This window comes from Rhinopithecus roxellana, chromosome 18, assembly GCF_007565055.1.
Source record: "Rhinopithecus roxellana isolate Shanxi Qingling chromosome 18, ASM756505v1, whole genome shotgun sequence".
Lineage (NCBI taxonomy): Eukaryota > Metazoa > Chordata > Mammalia > Primates > Cercopithecidae > Rhinopithecus > Rhinopithecus roxellana.
In genome coordinates, this window is record NC_044566.1 from 48,769,970 (window position 1) to 48,789,406 (window position 19,437).

At 35.3% G+C, this 19,437-nt stretch overlaps 1 protein-coding gene across 7 annotated transcripts in view; it reads left to right on the top strand.

The window, feature by feature from the left end:
• The window catches only part of CCDC122 (coiled-coil domain containing 122), a 41,089-nt gene that overhangs the window by 4,882 nt on the left and 16,770 nt on the right, over positions 1-19,437 (top strand). For 3 of the 7 annotated variants that reach the window (XM_030922124.1, XM_030922122.1, XM_030922119.1), the window contains exons 2-5: positions 4,587-4,614; positions 5,682-5,843; positions 12,004-12,402; positions 13,181-13,297. In XM_030922124.1, coding sequence (XP_030777984.1) covers positions 12,211-12,402; positions 13,181-13,297 — 309 coding nt within the window. In that variant the 5' untranslated portion in view covers positions 4,587-4,614; positions 5,682-5,843; positions 12,004-12,210. Of the gene's footprint in view, positions 1-4,586; positions 4,615-5,681; positions 5,844-6,285; positions 6,396-12,003; positions 12,403-13,180; positions 13,298-19,437 lie in introns of all 7 variants that reach the window. The other 4 variants (XM_030922125.1, XM_030922120.1, XM_030922121.1 and 1 more) reach the window with 3 other exon arrangements.

Genomic DNA, 19,437 nt, shown 5'->3' on the forward strand with positions numbered 1-19,437 from the left:
AATCTTTTCGAAACAGTTGCCTAGACATCCTTTAAAGCTTGGATTTGAGTTGCAGACCAACTCCTTTATGTCTGCACTCCAAAACAAGAGATGTTTTGGTAGTCCAGTACTATCTATACATTCAGCAAAGCCCCTCCTTTGGTAGAAACCTAGAAGCAGTGTGGATAATGTATGAATGTTGCCTATATTTTCTTGGATAGGGAGGTAAGGAGCAGTACAAACCCTCTGGTTTCTTTCTTTTTCAATGCCCTGAAACTCTAATCTCATTGCCTGACCAGAAAAGGAAGTAATCCCTAGTGTCAGCAGATTCAGCAGTAGGGGTATATGATAGGTATACAGTTTATTTTTAATTATTCGATTAATTATTTTTGGATGACTCTGATGATGTTCTAACTTATCTTAAAGACGTATTTGAAAAGACAGTCTTGTCTCTAAAAGACTGTTTCCTTAATTTATGCAATTCTAATGAATTATCAGTAGATGGCAGTAATTTGTTTTCATTTTTCTTTTCATTGCACAATAGAAATCTGGAAAAAAAACCAAAACGTTTCCAATTTTACAGCATGAATTTTATGAATAGTTGGTTTAAATAAATATTATCCAAGAGTTCTTCAATTTATGTTGCTATAGAAATAGAGATCAAGAAGTACTAGTTACTTTATTTTTATTGTATAAATCAAATTTTCTTTATTCTTTAGGTTACTTTATCAAATACTTTAAGGAATACAAAAATGAATAAAACACTGTATTTGCCTTCCCGGTGCTTACAATCTAATGGGGAAAGATACTATAAAATAATGAAAATAATCAAAATAAAAATCTGTTGAGTATTCATTGTTGGACAGGAATCTGCTAAATGCTTTACATGCATTATTTCATTTAGTCTTCACAATCACCCTAATGAAGCAGGCACTAATATTGTTTCCATTTTATGAGTAAGGAGTCTGTGGCCCAGTTGGAAATAATTTTCCTAATAAGTTAATAAGTAGTGTAATCTAGATTCAAAACTAGCTCTGTCTTACTCTAGACCTATACCTTTATTGAAAATGGCATAATGGAAATACTGAAACAATTCTTCTAAAAAGAGAAAGACCATATCTTCCCAGAAAGATCAAGAAAGACCTCCTAAAGAAAAAGCCATCTAAATGGAATTGAAAGATTGGCTGTGATGTTGACGTGATCAGAATAGTGCTTTTGGAGCATTATTCTGTTAGAAAAGGGCAAATTGGAGTGGAGATAGACTATAATTAGACACCTGTTATATGCCAGGCACTTGTAGACCTCTGCCATCATGGAGCTTACATTAGTAGAAGGATATGGAGATGTCAGTAGTGATAGATGCTGTCAAGAAAAATGAGGTAAGGCAAGGAAACAGGGTGAAAGAGAGAGTTATCAGGGAAGGCTTCTCTACTAAGATAGTATTTCGAATTGGTAAGGAGTGATTGGATTCCAGTATAATTTAAAGGTAGAGCCAATGGGCTTTGCCGAAAGAACTGCATGCAGCTTGTAATGGAAAAACAGTGAAGGTTCTGGCTCATCTTTTGAGTAGGTCAATCGGGGCAGCACCCTTGGAGTGTTCAGGATTTCTCAAAGGGCCTATGAAATGTCAACAATAAGATCTCCTTTATTATTGCCTTGGGCAAGTCTAGTTGAATTGCCTTGGGCTCTATACCCTTGTAGGGACCTCCCTGCTAATGAATTCAGGGTTTTTGGCCTAAAGAACAAGAAAAATGAACTTATAATTTACCGAGATAGAGAAGACTATGAAGGTGCAGGTTTAGTGGTGGTAATAGAGTGGACAGAGGAATCGAGAGTTCAGTTTGGGACATACTGAGTTGAAATGTCTATTAAAAATCCAAATGGAGATATCAGGTAGGCAATGAGTATGAGTCTGCTTCTCAAAAGGAATGTTCAGGGTAGAGATATAATTTGGGAATTGTCAGCCTACAGGTGGATTTTAAAGCCGTAGAACTAGATGGCATCATATGTAGAATAAGTATGAGAAAAGAAGGAAGCCTGAGGACTGAGCACTGGGAGGTGTAACATAAGTGAAAAAGATGAGAAAGGACCAACAAAGGAAACCAAGAAGTATGGTGTTTCAAGAAGGCAGTAATTATCAAATGTGTTAAATGATGTCAATAGGTCAAGTAAAATGAAGACGGAACTTGTTCATTGAATGTGGCAATGTGGAGCTCACAGATACCGTGATAAAAATCTTAAAAGCACAGTGATAAATGCCTGGTTCTAGTGGGTTCAAGAAGAAAGAGGAGAGGAAGTGGAGAGCAAGGATCTTGGCTTTAAAGGGGAGCAAAGAAATGGGTCAGTACTGAAGGAGGTTATGGTGTCAAGCAAGGGTGGTGGTGGTAGTGGTTGTTGATTTATGATGGGCTGTTCAGAATAATATGTTTGAGCAAGTAAATAGGGAAATTCTGTTGAGGGGCCATTCAAAGAAGTAATGTCTGTGAGAAGGGAGTACAAAAGTAGAGGACTGGCATTAGATAGGAGCAAGAACACTTTATTTATTGCAAGAAAACAGTATGCTGGTATACAGGTGCAGGTACAAAATCTGGTAGATGGGTAATTTACCATCTTCTCTGACTTTTTTCTTCTATCTCAGTTAAATTAGAAGGTAAATTATCAACTCAAAGGAAGGGAAAAGAGGTATGGGAGGTTTGAAGACAGAGGATAAAGAGTGAAACAATCATCTACATAACTTGGTGCATCTTAAGAGCCTAGGATCAAGGTCCCACTTGACATAAAATGGTCTTGAATTTAAAGTGAGTCAACAGCATAGTTGTATGTCTTTCTTTAAGCATATTCAGCTACTTGAGTATAAGCAAAGCAGCTGGTTGGGATTCTTCCAGGGAATTAGGACAGAGAGTGAGCTGTAAGGGAAATGAGGGTGAAAGCAAAGGAATCTAAGTGAAGTAAGGAGGGAAGAATACAGGAAGGGTTGAGGGAATGTGTAAAGATACAAGAGTTGATGGATTGGAAGTCTTGCGGGGTTAAACAGCACATACTGTCAAAATACTAGATGGGATGAGCTAGAAAAACAGTAGTTTGAATCTGAGATTATGGATGAGGTACAGTTATACTCAATGGGTTGCTGGGGAGAATAAATGAAAGAAGATCTCGAAACAACCGAGAGTTCAGGGTTTTAGATATACCATTTGTGCGGATATTGAAATTCCCAAGGAAATACGAGAGAGTAGTGATAGAGGAACAGTAAGTCAGATGCTATAATCTAGGAATGAGCCTTCCAAGACCTGGAAGACAGCTGATAACAACAAGGAAAGATAAAGCCTATGTAGTCTATGACCTGAATTTCAAAGAAACCAGAGAGGGTTTTAGAGAGAAGAAAAGGAAATATGGTGGCAGTGGAATGGAGAACAGAAAAAAAAAATGTTTCATCTCCAGACTTAGTGGCTTGAGAATGAGGAAGCTGTATCTTTGGACTTCAGTTAAAGCCAAAAGGTAAAAGGGAAGTTCACTGAAAAGGCTGACAATAGAAAGGACTTGGCTGAAGATGGCCCATGAATTTCAGAAGTCAAAGTGGAAGGATAGAAAAGGGTTGGGGAGTGGGTAATACAGCATCACACTAAGGGGCTTACCAAGCTGAATAAGGATGGGTTCTCATGATGAAGAATGACCTGGCTTCTTCTGAAGACTGAAGTTAATAGGGATGTAGAATTTAATGGGAATTATGCCCACAATATTTTAGGCAGCTTATGGAAATTGCACTGTGATTTGGGGGAGAGAGAAATGGGGACTCACCAGAAAGGTAAGTTACCTAACAGGAATGTACTGCTAGGTGAGAGCATGAAGAACTCATTGGATTACCTCTTCAAGCATGCAAATTATGTCGTTAGGCCATTGGAGGCCTGTTGGAGCTGCAGCGGCTCTATAAATGCACTTTACCAGAATAGTTTCCCAAAGAAGAAATGTAGATGGTAGTAGTGGGAATAGAAAGAGTAAGTTGATTAAAGTGACGTGTTAGCATCATAGGAATACAAAATGTAGTAGACCCTTGAACAACACGGGTTTGAACTGTGCAGGTTCACTTACCCGTAGGTATTTTCAGCCAAACTCGGATCAAATATACAGTATACGCAGGACTTGAAATCCCTATGTAAGGGGGGCCAAGTTTTCATGTAAGTGGGTTCTGAAGCACTGACTTTGGGACTTGAATATGCCCAGAGTTTGATATGAAGTGGGGAAGGGGGTGACTTGGAACCAATCCCCTGCATATACTGTGGGATGACTCTAGTTTTATTCTGGAGTGATATATGGAAGACATAATTCTTCCCGTAAAAAGTCATAATCTTGGTAGTCTATCATAGTCTAGCATTAAGAGCATGAACTTTGGAACCAAAATACTTGAATTCAAATCACATAGCTTACATTTAATGGCTCTCTTTGGATAAATTCTTATATCCATTTGTGTACCTCACTGTACTTTTTTTCGTAAAATGAAAATTGTAATAATATCTACCTTATAGGGTTAAATGAGTTCCTATTTGTAAAGTTCTTAGAATACCATCTAGCACAGAATAAACGCTATATAATTTTTTTTTTTTAATCTAAAGCACTTGGAACAACAGTGACTAGCACAAAGTAAGTATAAGTTTTTACCATTGTAATTAATTGAGAGAACTGACAGTATATACTGAAAGTATAAATGTAGAGGGCATGCATTTTTCAAGGTAGATATATTTAAGGATGAAGTCTGTGACGGTGAAACTCAAATGAAAAACTAGAGAGAAAATCAGGTTTGGATTCATTAGCACTAATCTGGGACAGTTCTGTGTGTTGAGCAAAAAGTATGCAATGTGAACGGAGTAAATGGCTCAGCTTCAGGGAAGACTTCATGAAGGAGTAGGTTTCAAGTGAGATTTGAAGGAAGTGACATGAAGGAACAGGAAAGAATTATAAATTTCAAGGAATGGTTATGATAATCTGCTAGGTAAGCCCTCACGATTTCTTTAGCTTGGTTGTATATTTCTAGATAGATTTGATCTCTACACAGGAAACGATTTAACTTTGCCTGTCTTTTTTGTTGCATATATATCAGGTTTCAATCCTTTAAATTTTTTTAAACACGTGTAACTAGTACATGGATGCTTTGTAGTTAATTGATCTTTAGAAAGGTATTTAGTGATTTAAGAAGAAAAATACTTATTCCTCCTATCGTTACTCCTAAATAAAGAGTAGATCAAAATTTGCTTACGGCTTACTGTGTCCAGAATATCACTGGACAGGAGTCCTATATTCCCTGGATTCCACACCCATAGCAGTAATTGTTAATCATTATTGATATCATTTCTCACAGATTCTGATTATAGTCTCAGAATCTATTTTCTCATAGTACTGGAGTTACATACTATTAATACTAACCCAAAATAATTATGCAGTGTATATCGGGTACTGTTCTAAGCCTACTACATATATTACTTTAATTATTAGAACAGCCTTATGAAGTTTTAAAGATGAGGTACTGAGGATCAAAGAAGTTAAGAAACTTACTCAAGGTCACAACAGTGGAAAATCAGAAGAAGCAAAATTCAAATACAGTTCTACTTTCATTCCAAAATCACTTAACCATTGTATTCTAATTCTTGGCACTAATGATGAAATGTCATTGACATCCCTGTGACATGTTTGACAATTAATTTACCTTTCAGGGTCACCAATATACAACAGGAAAAAACAAAAGTGAAAGATTATCAATATAGATTATTGAGTAGGAGTAAAGAAGGTAAATCAAAAAGGGGAAAAGAGGAGATTACAGACACAGAAAATGTCAGACAACAAAGAAAGGAAGAGTCAAGGATTTCCTAAAAAAGGTGATGAAACAGTCTTCAGAAATGAATACTTAAAAGATCAGCAACAACAAAAAAAGTAGTCTGGTAGGATAATTGTGTTAAAATTGATAGCAAATTAGAATAGATGGATGCAGTTACATTTAGCCGGGACAAACATACAGTGTTTAAAAAAGGCGTACTAACCTGAAAATACAGAATTATAATGAAAATGCATCAACTCTAATTGCTATAGAGCTGTTATGGTAGCACTATAATTATAGTATACGTGCAAGTGGTCTGGATAAAAAAATTAGGACAATCAAAATATTTATACTGTTCCATAAAGGAATATATCCTAATTCTAAATTTAGTTTAGGAGGAAAAACATCAAATATTTAATGATTTTGAGTACAGAAGCATAACTTTCTTAAAATAACTGTATTTTAATTTTTATTATATACTTTATTCTTTTGTCTAATTGTAGATAACCAAGACACAAGTTCGTTAGCTGATGCTGTAGAGAAAGTTGCAAAGCAACAACAATCACAAGCATCAGAGATAGAAAAAAACAAAAAAGTTCTGTTCAGTTTGAAGGTAACTTCTTTATATAGTCTTTTAAATGTCTTTACTTTCTTTAAAAGTAAATGACTAGGAGGTTATTAAAAATACTTATTATTGGGAGTCACTTTTAAAGTTATTCTCTGTCAATTATTCTGTTCTCCCTAAGTAAAGTTTACTTAGGGAGAGTATTCCAGTTTTATGGAAAATTTTACACTCCCAACATATAAAGATTCAACAGTGTCATTGCAACTGTAGGATAAGCATATAAAACCTAACATGTTAGATAGAATTATTTTACATTCCCTTATTTGATAGTTTCTCCTAAAATGCTGAATTGAAGGAATGTTAAGTTTTAAGCCAGTGTTCGTAAAGCTATGTATTGTGAGTTGTTTGTTGTCAGTGAACATTTCAAGTAGCCTCCCTCTATGTTCCTTTCCTTTTTAAGTATATTTATAATCCTACTACAGGGAATATGGGAGCCATACTTGGTCTTCACATGCAACATAATTAGATATAACTATACTATGTGAATATGACTAAAGAAATGAAAATGAAAATAGTATCTTGTGCTCTGTAACGATTGTTATTAAATATATCATAGAAATGAGAAGAATAGGCTCAGGAGCTGAACTGCCTAGTTCAAATGGCCAGATTTACTACTTCTTGTTCTGTGATTGAATTTCTTGTGCTCCTGTTTCCTTAGTTGTAAAATAGAGATAACAATACGACGTGCCCATAAGCTTTTCATGAGGATTAAATGAGTTAATGTGTTTGGTGGGGACCAGGTGGACATGGTACTGATAGGGCCCTATTTGACATTGGCTTTAAGTATCATTGGCTTTAAGTGCATCAGCAGATACATGATGACAATAATTGTATTATCATGGTGATGTGGATTTCTTATAAATATTTGTATTATGTTAGTCACTTCTAGAAAAGAATATATCTATACAGTAGAATGTAATTGAAAAACTAATGTCATAGTTTTGTAAAGAAATTTTTTTGTAAAACTTTTCAGTCTTCAAAGAGTTTCATAGACTTTATTCCATTTATATTGAGAGCCTAATTTGTGTTAAGCATTTTGCTGAACACTGTCTTCTCTCTTATGTTACTTACCATGTATTGGGAAGAGAAAGAAGTAAACAAATAATTACATGTAGAGTAGTAGTGTCAATGATAGAGGCATGAACACAACACAGATTTAACACTAGAGAGTGATCCCAAAATAAATGATGTTTCAGTTGAGTTTTAAATGGCAGCTGGAGTTCATCTGAATGATTAGGTGTCTAGGACAGGTTTAAAGGTTAGGGAGTAAGGAAGATGATATTCAAAATAAAAAGGACCTGAGGATATTCACAGAGGATATTTGCAGAGGCCTGAAATAGCATTGGTACATTCCTAGAACCATAAATAGTTTGATGGTAAAGTAAATTACAGTACGTTTTGAAAAATTGTGGAAGATATATACCATGGTAAGAAACTTCAACTTTATTCTAAAGTTGATGAGAAGCATTTGACAGATTTTAAGCAAGAAGCAAATAATTAAATTTATATTTTAGAAAGAATTCTAGATACATAAAAAGCACTTATTATAATCCAATATCCATTCATGATAAAAACTCTCAGCTAATTGGAAATAAAAGGGAACTTCCTTAATCTAAGGAAGAACAGCTACATAAATTCTCTAACCAACCACATACTTAATGGCGAAATAATGAATGTTTTTCTCCTAAGATCAGGAACAAGACAAAGATGTCTCCTCTTACTTCTATTCAAGATGGTACTGGTAGTTCAAGCCAGTACAGCTATGCGAGTAAAAGAAAAAAAATTCATTCAGATTAGAAAGAAAGAACTAAATCTGTTTTTATTCACAGATGACATTATTTTTTATTTAAATAAAATCCCAAGGAAGCTATAAAAAGCTATTAGAACTAATAAGTGAGGTTAGAAAGATTGCAGGGCACAAAAAATACACAAAAATATATTGTATTTCTACACATTGGCAAGAGAAAATCAGAAATTAAAACTTCAAAAGCAATACTACTTACAATGCCATCAAAACTATTCAATACTTAGGGGCAAATTTAACAAAAGATTTAAAGACCAGTATGCTGAACACTGTAAAACATTGGTGAGAAAAATTAAAGAAGGTTTAAATATAGAGGTATGTCATTTTTATGAAACAGAAGACTCAGTATTGCTAATATGTTAGTTCTCTCAATTTTATTTGTACATGAAACGCAGTCCCAGTCAAAATTTCAGCAGGCTTTTGGGAGAGAAATACATAGGCTAATTCTAAAAGTCATATGGAAATGCAAAGGACTTAGAATATCCAAAACAATTTTGAAGAAGAAAAGTGTTGGAAATCTTAACACTACCTGGGACATTTTCTAACACTAACAACCAATTTTCTGATTCTCTGGATGCCAACTGGGTGTCCAATGATTGGATTCTGTTCTGACACTACAACAGTTTTCCCTTATTTGCAGTTTTGCTTTTGCAGTTTCAGTTACCCACAGTGAGCTGCATTCTAAAAGTATTAAATGGGAGATTACAGAAATAAACAATTTGTAAATTTAAAATTGCAAGTCATTCTGAGTAGCACAATGAAATCTCGCACTGTCCTGCTCCATCCTGCCTGGGACGTGAGTCATCCTTGTGTCCAGCACATCTATGCCATATGAGCTACCCATTCTTTAGTCACTTAGTAGTCGTCTCAGTTATCAGATTGATTGTGGCAGTATCACAGTGCTTATGTTTAACTAAACCTTATTTTACTTAATGGCCCCAAAGTATCAGCGTAGTGATGCTGGTAATTCAGATATGCCAAAGAGAAGCTGTAAAGTACTTACTTTAAGTGAGAAAGTGAAAGTTCTCAACTTAAAGGAAAGAAAAATATCATACACTAAGTTGCTAAGATCTATGGTAAGGACAAATCATCCATCTGTGAAGTTGTAAAGAAGGAAAAGTAAATTCCTGGCTGGGTGTGGTGGCTCACTCCTGTAATCCCAGCACTTTGGGAGGCCAAGGCAGATAGATAACTTGAGGTTGGGAGTTCGAGACCAGCCTGGTCAATATGGTGAAACCCTGTCTCTACTAAAAATACAAAACAGCCAGGCATTGTGGTGCACGCCTGTAACCCTAGCTACTTGGAAGGCTGAGGCTGGCCAATCACTTGAACCTGGGAGGCAGAGGTTGCAGTGAGCCGAGATCACACCACTGCACTCCAGCCTGGGCAACAGAACAAGACTCAGAGATTCCATCTCCAAAAAAAAGAGAAAAAGAAATTCCTGCGGGTGGATCACGAGGTCAGGAGATCGAGACCATCCTGGTTTACACGGTGAAACCCCGTCTCTACTAAAAAATACAAAAAACTAGCCGGGCGACGAGGCGGGCGCCTGTAGTCCCAGCTACTCGGGAGGCTGAGGCAGGAGAATGGCGTAAACCCGGGAGGCGGAGCTTGCAGTGAGCCGAGATCGCGCCACTGCACTCCAGCCTGGGCGACAGAGCTAGACTCCGTCTCAAAAAAAAAAAAAAAAAAAAAAAAAAAAAAAAAAAAAAAAAAAAAAAAAAAAAAAAAAAAAAAAGAAATTCCTGTTAATTTTGCTGTTGCACCTCAAACTGCAGAAGTTATGGACACAGTATGTAATAGTGCTTAGTTAAGATGAAAAAGACATTAAGTTTCTGGGTGGAAGACATGAACAGAAAACATGTTCCAAATAACAGCCACATGTTGCTCCAGAAGGCACTAAGTCTATATAAAGACCTCAGCAAGGGATTTTCTGAAATAAGTGACACCAAGTAAAGGATGATCACACAGATTCAGAAATAGGTTTGGACTGAAAAATATAAAAATTAAGGAGAGACCAAGTCTGCCAATAAAGAAGCTGCTGCCATTTGAGTACAGTACAATAAGATAGGAGAGACCACATTCACATAAGTTATAGTATATCATTATAATTATTCTGTTGTTATTATTCTCTTATTGTGCCTAATTTATATGTTAAGCTTTATCATAGGTATGTATGTATAGGAAAAAAAACATAGTATATATAGAGTTCAGTACTGTCCATGGTTTCAGGCATCCACGGAGGTCTTGGAACATATTCCCCCTAGATAAGGAGGGACTACTGTATCTATCTGGAATTAGCATCAGCTCCCAGAAGATAAAGAGCTCAGTCCCATAAGACTGCCCCTGCTTCATGTGCCAGTCACAAGTCCCAGGCTACCCATACTTCTGACCAACTGGCTATAAAATCAGAAGTTCTCACCTTACCATTAACTAAGTTGGGGAACATAGGAGTGTGATAATTTGCATTTTTGGTCCCAATTTTTCATCCCTTAGTCTATCTGTACCCTTTGCCATGTATTATAATGCTTTCCCATAAGGGATGGACACACTTCCACCCCTGACTCTGGATTTGGTTATGTGACTAGCTGGGGTGTTATCAGATGTGGCTCAAACAAAAGCTTTAAAAAACTCTTCCATAACTGAATTTCACTCTTCCGCATCTACTATTATCATTATATGCCTGGGTTGGCCCACTGGAGGAGAAGATACATATAAAGCAAAGCCTAGACACCCCTGTCAGCCCAGTTAAAGCCAATTTAAATCATCTTACAATCAGCCAATCCCCAGACACTTGGACAGATTCAACCAAGATCAGCAGAACCACCTAGCCAACCCTTGCTTCTCCCAGGCTTATGAACTACCTAGCCAACCTCAGCTGCTGCTAGTCATGTCAGCAGTATATACTTATGTATTGTTGTATGCTACTGAGGTTTTGTGGTTCTGGCAACAGATAATTGATACAAGGAGTAATTGGCTGTAGTTGTAGAAAGGATTCATTCAATTTTTGGATATGGTGAATTTGAGGTGGCCAGTGGCAGCTGGGTGTAGAACTCAGCAGCCACTTATATTCTGTGAATCATCAGCAGATATGTAGCTGAATATGTAAATTTGGATGAAATTACCCAAGGAGCATATATAGAGAGTGAGAAGAGAAAATTATGATGAAGACCTATATTTGAAGGAACTGTTGAGATTGAGAAGGAATTCTCAGAAATTTCCAAGGAGAACCGGAGAAGACTGGTGGTGTGAAAACTAGGCTTTAAAAAGAAGGCAGCAGTTAGGAATGCAAAATGCCCCAGGAAGGCCAAGTAAATATCTTTATACTCATTTTACAAATGGAGAAACTGTAGTTTGAATGGGGTAACAAAGTTTGTTATGCATGATCATACAAACTAGTAAATAGCAATAAGGGTGTTAAACCTAGATCTTTTGATTGTTAACTCAGGGCTTTATCATTTTTTATCGTATTGTCTTTCCTGAGTGTGTACTTCTGATGCCTGTAAATAAATTAGTAAGATTATTATAAAGTATCTTACATATATAAAAGTCAAGATAAAACATGAGATTTTAATATTTAGAATTAGATGAACATTAAAAAATATGTAACTGAGATTCCTTCTGAAATTATAAAATAGTGTCTATTGTTTCCTTTTATTAATCAATTTTTTAATATCTGATAAATATATTTTTATGAGTGATTTTTCCTATATTCATATGGATTAAAACATTGATTTTCCTGTCATGTTTAAAATTTTGAATTAATAATGATAATGTTAAAATATATTACAGAATGAACTTCATGAGCTTGAAAAACAAATAGCAGCTATCTCTGCAGAAACTAAAGGAACAGAAAGACAAATTTATCAACAAGATGCTGCCATACAGAATACCAAACTTCATTGTGATAGCCTGGAAACTCAAATCGAATCCTTACATTCAGAAAATGTAAAGCTTAAATTTGACATAGAAACAGCCCAAGAAGATTTTGAGGAACACATGATAAAATATAATGCATATTATGCAAAAATAAAAGCACATAAAAATAGTTTGGGGGAATTAGAAAGCAAATGGTCATTTATGACCGAACTCTATGAAAAACGAGATTTTGTTAAAAAATTAAAGACAATGAAAGAAGAACTTACGCAAGATCTTCAAAATCCAGGAGGGAACCGAATAACACAAGTACAGGTGTGGAAAATTACTTAGTAAAACTATTTTTTCTATTACTCCTTTTTTGCAACTACATACATTAAATGATAAATTTATTGTGAAGTTAATAAAATGCCCATAGCTGTTCTATTACATTCAGGAACTATTGTCACAATTGAAAAAAACTTGGAATAAGTACATGTGTTATATAACAACTACCTTAGATGCTCAAATGCATAAAGGAAACATCCACAAATCCCCTGGATTTATAAAAATATATGGTCAAATAAAATCACAGTAAACAATTAATCTATTTGTTGTAGAAAATGTAATTCATAAAAATGTTGAAGCCTTAGCTTCTATGCCAATGGATCCAGACCAATTCAAATCAATTTAGTACACTTAACACTGTTATGCAAACAATCTAAATGAATAATTGAACCTTAAGCATCTTACTGTTTCTCTGTTATTTAAAGATGATAGAAGACACAAACTTAAAATATTGATCATTTCTTGCTAGAGAATTAAAAAGTGTCTTTTACACTGTTGTTGGGCAATTGCCACCATAAGTACCACTTTCCTTTTTGTCTTATTTCATTTGGTTTTTAGTTCTGTTTCAAATGTAAGGTTTCTTTACATTTTCTTTAAGTAACAGTTCTTTATTTTTGTATACCTATAGAAGTAATATTCTAATGCTATTTATCAAAACTAAATTTTGATTTGGCTAGTTTTCTTAAATTAGAGAAACACTGAAATATTGGATTTATATTGATCATCCTTTTTTGACTTCTATATTTCAAATGTTGTCAACATACAGGAAGACATTACAAAGTTAAAGGATAAAATTTTAACTGTAAAAGAATCCATCATTGAAAAAACTTGTTTTCTTGAGGAAGAAAAAAAGACACATGAAAAATTAAGAAAAGAAATAGAGGTAAGTCTTAATTATCTAGATTTCAATGTTTTATGGGACCATTTTTTAAACTTACACTATATTCATATTTCCATAGTTTACTCTCAATACTCAAAACAGCTGAAGAACAAGAACTATAATCATCAATAGATAACTAGAGATAACCCCCTCATTCAAAGATGTTCAAATATGTGAATGTGTTCAAACAATGCAAGCATTCACTCCTATTTAAATCTGGGCGAGGGTTCTTCCAGGTTATTCTCATTCCACTAAGAACATGATACCCAATTAATGGCTAGAAAGCAGCTATGTAGTCAAAGAGGATGCCCATTCTTAGACATCAAAGACTCCTCAAAATAGAATAAAACACAATGGAAAGCATTGTCTTTTCCAAACCTCTCTGACTTCATATTCGCAGTTATCAAGAGTCAAGTTAAAAAAACAAACTGAAAATATGCAAAATTGAAAGTCAGAGTAAATTAAATTCTTAATGTGTTGTGGTGCCGCCTGTGGACTTCTATGGTCATTATTGTTTAGATGAATGGTGAACAGAAATGTAAAATAATATGCTATTAAGGGCAAATAATTTTCACCTGAATACATTAATTTAGAAAATAAAAATATGCATGATTCAACTTGCTTTTGACTAATGTGGCACAATACAAAGCGTCTGAGGAAATTAAAGATAAAAACCCTCATCTTTACATATTCGCTATTAAAAAATATCATGATTTTACCTTATAGTTTACTAGGAATCTAAAAAAATAATGATTTTTTTTTGCCCTTGTAGACATTAAGGTTCATTATAAAGCAACAAATAGCAAGACAGTGTATTAGTGGTATAAAAGTAGAAAAAAATCTTATTATTATTATTTTTTCTTTATTTTTGAGAAGGGATCTTGCTCTGTTGCCCAGACTGGAGTACGGTGGTGTGATCTCAGCTAACTGCAGCCTTGGCCTCCCAGGTTCCAGCGATTCTCCTGTCTTAGCCTCCCAGGTAACTGGGATTACAGGCACGTACCACCACGCCTGGCTAATTTTTGTATTTTTAGTAGAGATGGGGTTTCACCATGTTGACCAGGCTGGTCCCAAACTCCTGAACAGGTGATCCACCTGCCTCAGTCTCCTAAAGTACTGATTTTACAGGTGTGAGCCACCACGCCCGGCCAGAAAAAAATTATTAATAAAAAAAGAATCCAGAACTTATGCATGCATGAATGGTAAAAACAAAATAGATTACCTCTATGGAAAAATAAAGAAAAATGTTGAAATAAAACTGGATTTCTACCTGATAATACACACATGAGCATGCACACACACACACACACACACACATACACACTTCTGAGTATTGAGTACAACATAGGAGGAAAACTTAACAATTTGTGTCAGAAAAGCATTTATTTTAAAAGAGAAAAACACTCCATATATTCTGTGGTTAAATATCTTTAGTTTTGACTATGCCATAAGTTTTCAGATTATGGGAATACACCATAACAAGAGAAAGAACAAGACTCCATTCTAGATTATTATAACACATGTATGTGATAAGAAAGAGATAAGAAAATGTCACATCAGTGAAACACTGGGCAAATGGTATAAAAAGACCATTTTTCTGAAACATGAATATCAGAAATAAAGAAAAATATGACCATCCTCATTAACAATAAGAGACTGATAATTAAAACCACAGCGAAGTTCCATGTTTAGCCCATCTGATTATCAGTATTACAGTTGGTAAGATGTTGAGCATGGGAATTTTAATACAGTATTCTTGTGAGTGTGAATTACTAAAAGCACTTTGGAAAGAAATGTGAAATTACCTTGTAATGTTTTTACAGTAACATATTTTATTGAGGTATAATTGTCATAAGAGTAAGTACACAAATTATAAATGGATAGCTTGATTTATTTGGACTAATATGTACATATATTTATGTTGGTATTACCTAGATCAAGATATAGAACTTTCCCAGCATGTCCAGAAAGTTCTCTTCTACCCTTTTTATCAAATAGCCACTATTCTGATTTTTATAAACAGCTTCACTAAAATTCACATACCATACAGTTCACCAATTTTTGTCAGATATCCTGTAACAAAGTTTTAAAAATGAAAACAAATTATTCAGAGGTTTTTTTTTTCATTATTTAACTTTTTTTTTGAGACGGAGTCTCACTCTATCACCCTGGCTGGAGTGCAGTGGCAGTGATCTCCGCTCACTGCAAGCTCCACCTCCCGGGTTCATGCCATTCCCCTGCCTCAGCCTCCCGAGTAGCTGGGACTACAGGCACCTACCACCACGCCCCGCTAATTTTTTGTATTTTTAGTAGAGATGAGGTTTCACCATGTTAGCCAGGATGGTCTCGATCTCCTGACCTCGTGATCCAGCCGCCTCGGCCTCCCAAAGTGCTGGGATTACAGGCGTGAGCCACCGCGCCTGACCTTAATTTAACTTTTAAGTTCAGAGGTACATGTGCAGGTTTGTTATACAGGTAAAGTTCTGTCATAGTTTGTTGTACAGATTATTTCAATACCCAGGTATTAAGCCTAGTACCCATTAGTTATTTTTCCTGATCCTTTCCCTCCTCTCACCCTCCTGTGTGTATTATTTCTGATAGGCTCCAGTGTGTGTTGTTTCCCTCTATGTGTCCATGTGTTCTCATCATTTAGCTCCCACTTATAAATGAGAACATCCAGTATTTGGTTTTCTATTCTTGTATTAATTCACTTAGGATAGTGGCCTCCAGCTCCATTCATGTTCCTGCAAAGGACATAATCTCATTCCTTTTTATGGCTGCATAGTATTTCATGGTGTATATGTACCACATTTTCTTTATCCAGACTACCATTGATGGGCATTTAGGTTGATTCCATGTCTTTGCTATTGTGAATATTGCTGCAATGCACTTACACATGTATGTGTCTTTATGATAGAATGATTTATATTCCTTTGGGTATATAATCAGTAATGGGATTGCTGGGTCGAATGGTATTCTGTTTTTAAGTCTGAGGAATTGCCACACTGTCTTCCACAATAGTTGAACTAATTTATACTCCCACCAACAGTGTATTAGTGTTCTTTTTCTCTGCAACCTTGTTAGCATGGGTTTTTTTTGTTTGTTTGTTTGTTTTAACTTTTTGATAATAGTGATGATGGTATCTCATTGTAGTTTTGATTTACATTTCCCTAATGATTCATGATGCTGAACATTTTTTTATATGATTGTTGTCCACATGTATGTCTTCTTTTGAAAAGCATCTGTTTATTTCCTTTGTCCACTTTTTAATGGGGTTGTTTGATATTTTCTTGTAAATTTGTTTAAGCTTATAAATGCTGGATATTAGACCTTTGTCAGATGCATAGTTTGCAAAAATTTTCTCTCATTGTGTAGGTTTTCTGTTTACTCTGTTGATAGTTTATTTTGGTATGCAGAATCTCTTTAGTTTAATTAGATCCCATTTGTCAACTTTTGCTTTTGTTGCAATTGCTTTTGGCATCTTCATCATGAAATATTTGCCCACTCCTATGTTCAGAATGGTATTGCCTAGGTTGTCTTCTAGGATTTTTTATAGTTTGGGTTTCATATTTAAGTCTTTAACCCATCTTGAATTAATTTTTGTGTATGGTGTAAGGGAGGGGTACAGCTTCAATCTTCTGCACATGGCTAACCAGTAATCTCAGCACCATTTGTTGAATAGGGAGTCTTCCTCAGTGCTTGTTTTTGTCAGCTTTGTCAAAGATCAGATAGTAGTAGATGCATGGTCTTATTTCTGGGTTATCTATTCTGTTCCATTGGTCTATGTGTCTGTTTTTGTACTAGTACCATGCTGTTTTGGTTACTGTAGTCCTGTATTATAGTTTGAAGTCAGGTAGCATGATGCCTCCAGCTTTGTTCTTTTGGCTTAGAATTGCCTTGGCTATTTGGACTCCCTTTTGGTTCCATAGGAATTTAAAAATAGGTTTTTCTAGCCATGTGAAGAATGTCATTGGTAGTTTAATAGGAATAGTGTCAAATCTATACATTGCTTTGGATAGTATGGCCATTTTAATGATACTGATTCTTCCTATCCATGAGCATGGAATGTTTTTCCATTTGTTTGTCATCTCTGATTTATTTGAGCAGTATTTTATAGTTCTACTTGTAAAGATCTTTTACCTCCCTCGTTAGCTGTATTCCTAGGGGTGTGTGTTGTGGGGGGCGGGGGCAATTGTGAATGGGATTTGGCTCTCAGCTTGATTGGTGTTATATAGGAGTGCTAGTGATTTTTGCATATTGATTTTGTATCCTGAGACTTTGCTGAAGTTGTTTATCAGCTTAAGAAGCTTTTGGGCCAGGACTGTTGGGTTTTCTAGATATAGCATCATGTCGTCTGCAAACAGGGCTAGTTTGACTTCCTCTCTTCTTGTTTGTATATGTTTTATTTCTTTCTCTTGCCTGATTGCTCTGCCCAGGACTTCCAATACTATGTCAAGTAAGAGTAGTGAGAGAGGGGATCCTTGTCTTTTGCTGGTTTTCAAGAAGAATGCCTCTGGGTTTTGCCCATGGAGTATGATGTTGGCTGTGGATTTGTCATAGATGGCTCTTACTATTTTCAGGTATGTTCCTTCAATACTTAGTTTATTGAGAGTTTTTAACATGAATGGTTGTTAAATTGTATTGACAGCCTTTTCTGCATCTATTGAGATAATTCATGTTGTGTTTGTCTTCAGTTCTGTTTATATGATGAATCGTATTTATTGATTTGCATATGTTAAACCAAACTTGCATCCCAGGTATAACACCTACTTGATGGTGATGGACAAGCTTTTTGATGTGCTTCTGGATTCAGTTTGACAGTATTTTGTTGAGAATTTTTGCATTGATGTTCATCAAGGTTATTGGCCTGAAGTTTCCTTTTTGTTATGTCTCTTTCAGGTTTTGGTATCAGGATGAGTTTGGCCTCATAGAATGAGTTAGGGAGGAGTCCCTCCTCCTCAATTTTTGGGAATGGTTTTGGCAGGAATGGTACCAGCTCTTCTTTGTACATCTGGTAGAATTCAGCTGTGAACCTATCTGGTACTGGGCTTTTTTCAGTTAGTAGGCTATTTATTACTGAATTAATTCCAGAGCTTGTTATTGGTCTATTCAGGGATTCGGTTTCTTCCTGGTTCAGTCTTGGGAGGGTGTATGTGTCTAGGAATTTATCCATTTCTTCTAGATTTCCTAGTTTATGTGTGTAGGGTTGTTCACAATATTATCTGATGGTTATTTGTCTTTCTGTGGGGTCAGTGGTAATATCCACCTTCTCATTTCTGATTAGGTTTATTTTGATCTTCTCTATTTTCTTCTTTATTAGTCTAGCTAACAGTTTATCCGTTTTATTAATTTTTTCAAAAAACCAGGTCTTAGATTCACTGATCTTTTTGAAGGGTTTTTTTGGTCTCAGTCTCCTTCAGCTCTGATTTTGGTTATTATCTTCTACTAGCTTTGGGCTTGGTTTTCTTTTGGTTCTCTAGTTCTTTTAGTCATGATGTTAGGTTGTTAAATTGAGATCTTTCTAACTTTTTGATGTGGGCATTTAGTGCTATAAATTTCCCTCTTAATACTGCCCTTAGCTGTGTCCCAGAGATTCTAGTATCTTTGTTCTCATTAGTTTCAAATAACTTCTTGATTTCTGCCTTAATTTCATAATTTACTCAAAAATCGTTCAGAAGCAGGTTATTCAGTTTTCAATTTCCATGTAATTGTATGGTTTTGGGTGAATTTCTTAGTCTTCATTTCTAATTTGATTGTGCTGTGGTCCAAGAGATTGTTATGAATTCAGTTATTTCACGTTTGCTGTGGAGTGTTTTATTTCTGATTATGTGATTGATTTTAGAATATGTGCCATGTGGCAATGAGAATAATGTATATTCTGCTGTTTTGGAATGGAGAGTTCTGTAGATGTCTGTCAGATTCTTTTGATCCTATGTTGAGTTCAGGTCCTGAATATCTTTATTTATTTTCTCTCTTGATGATCTGTCTAATATTTTCAGTGCGGTGTTAGAATCTCCCACCATTATTGTGTGGGAGTCTAAGTCTCTTTGAAGGTCTCTAAGAACTTACTTTATGAATCTGGGTGCTCCAGTGTTGGGTGCATATATATTTAAGATAGTTAGGTCTTATTGTTAAATTGAATC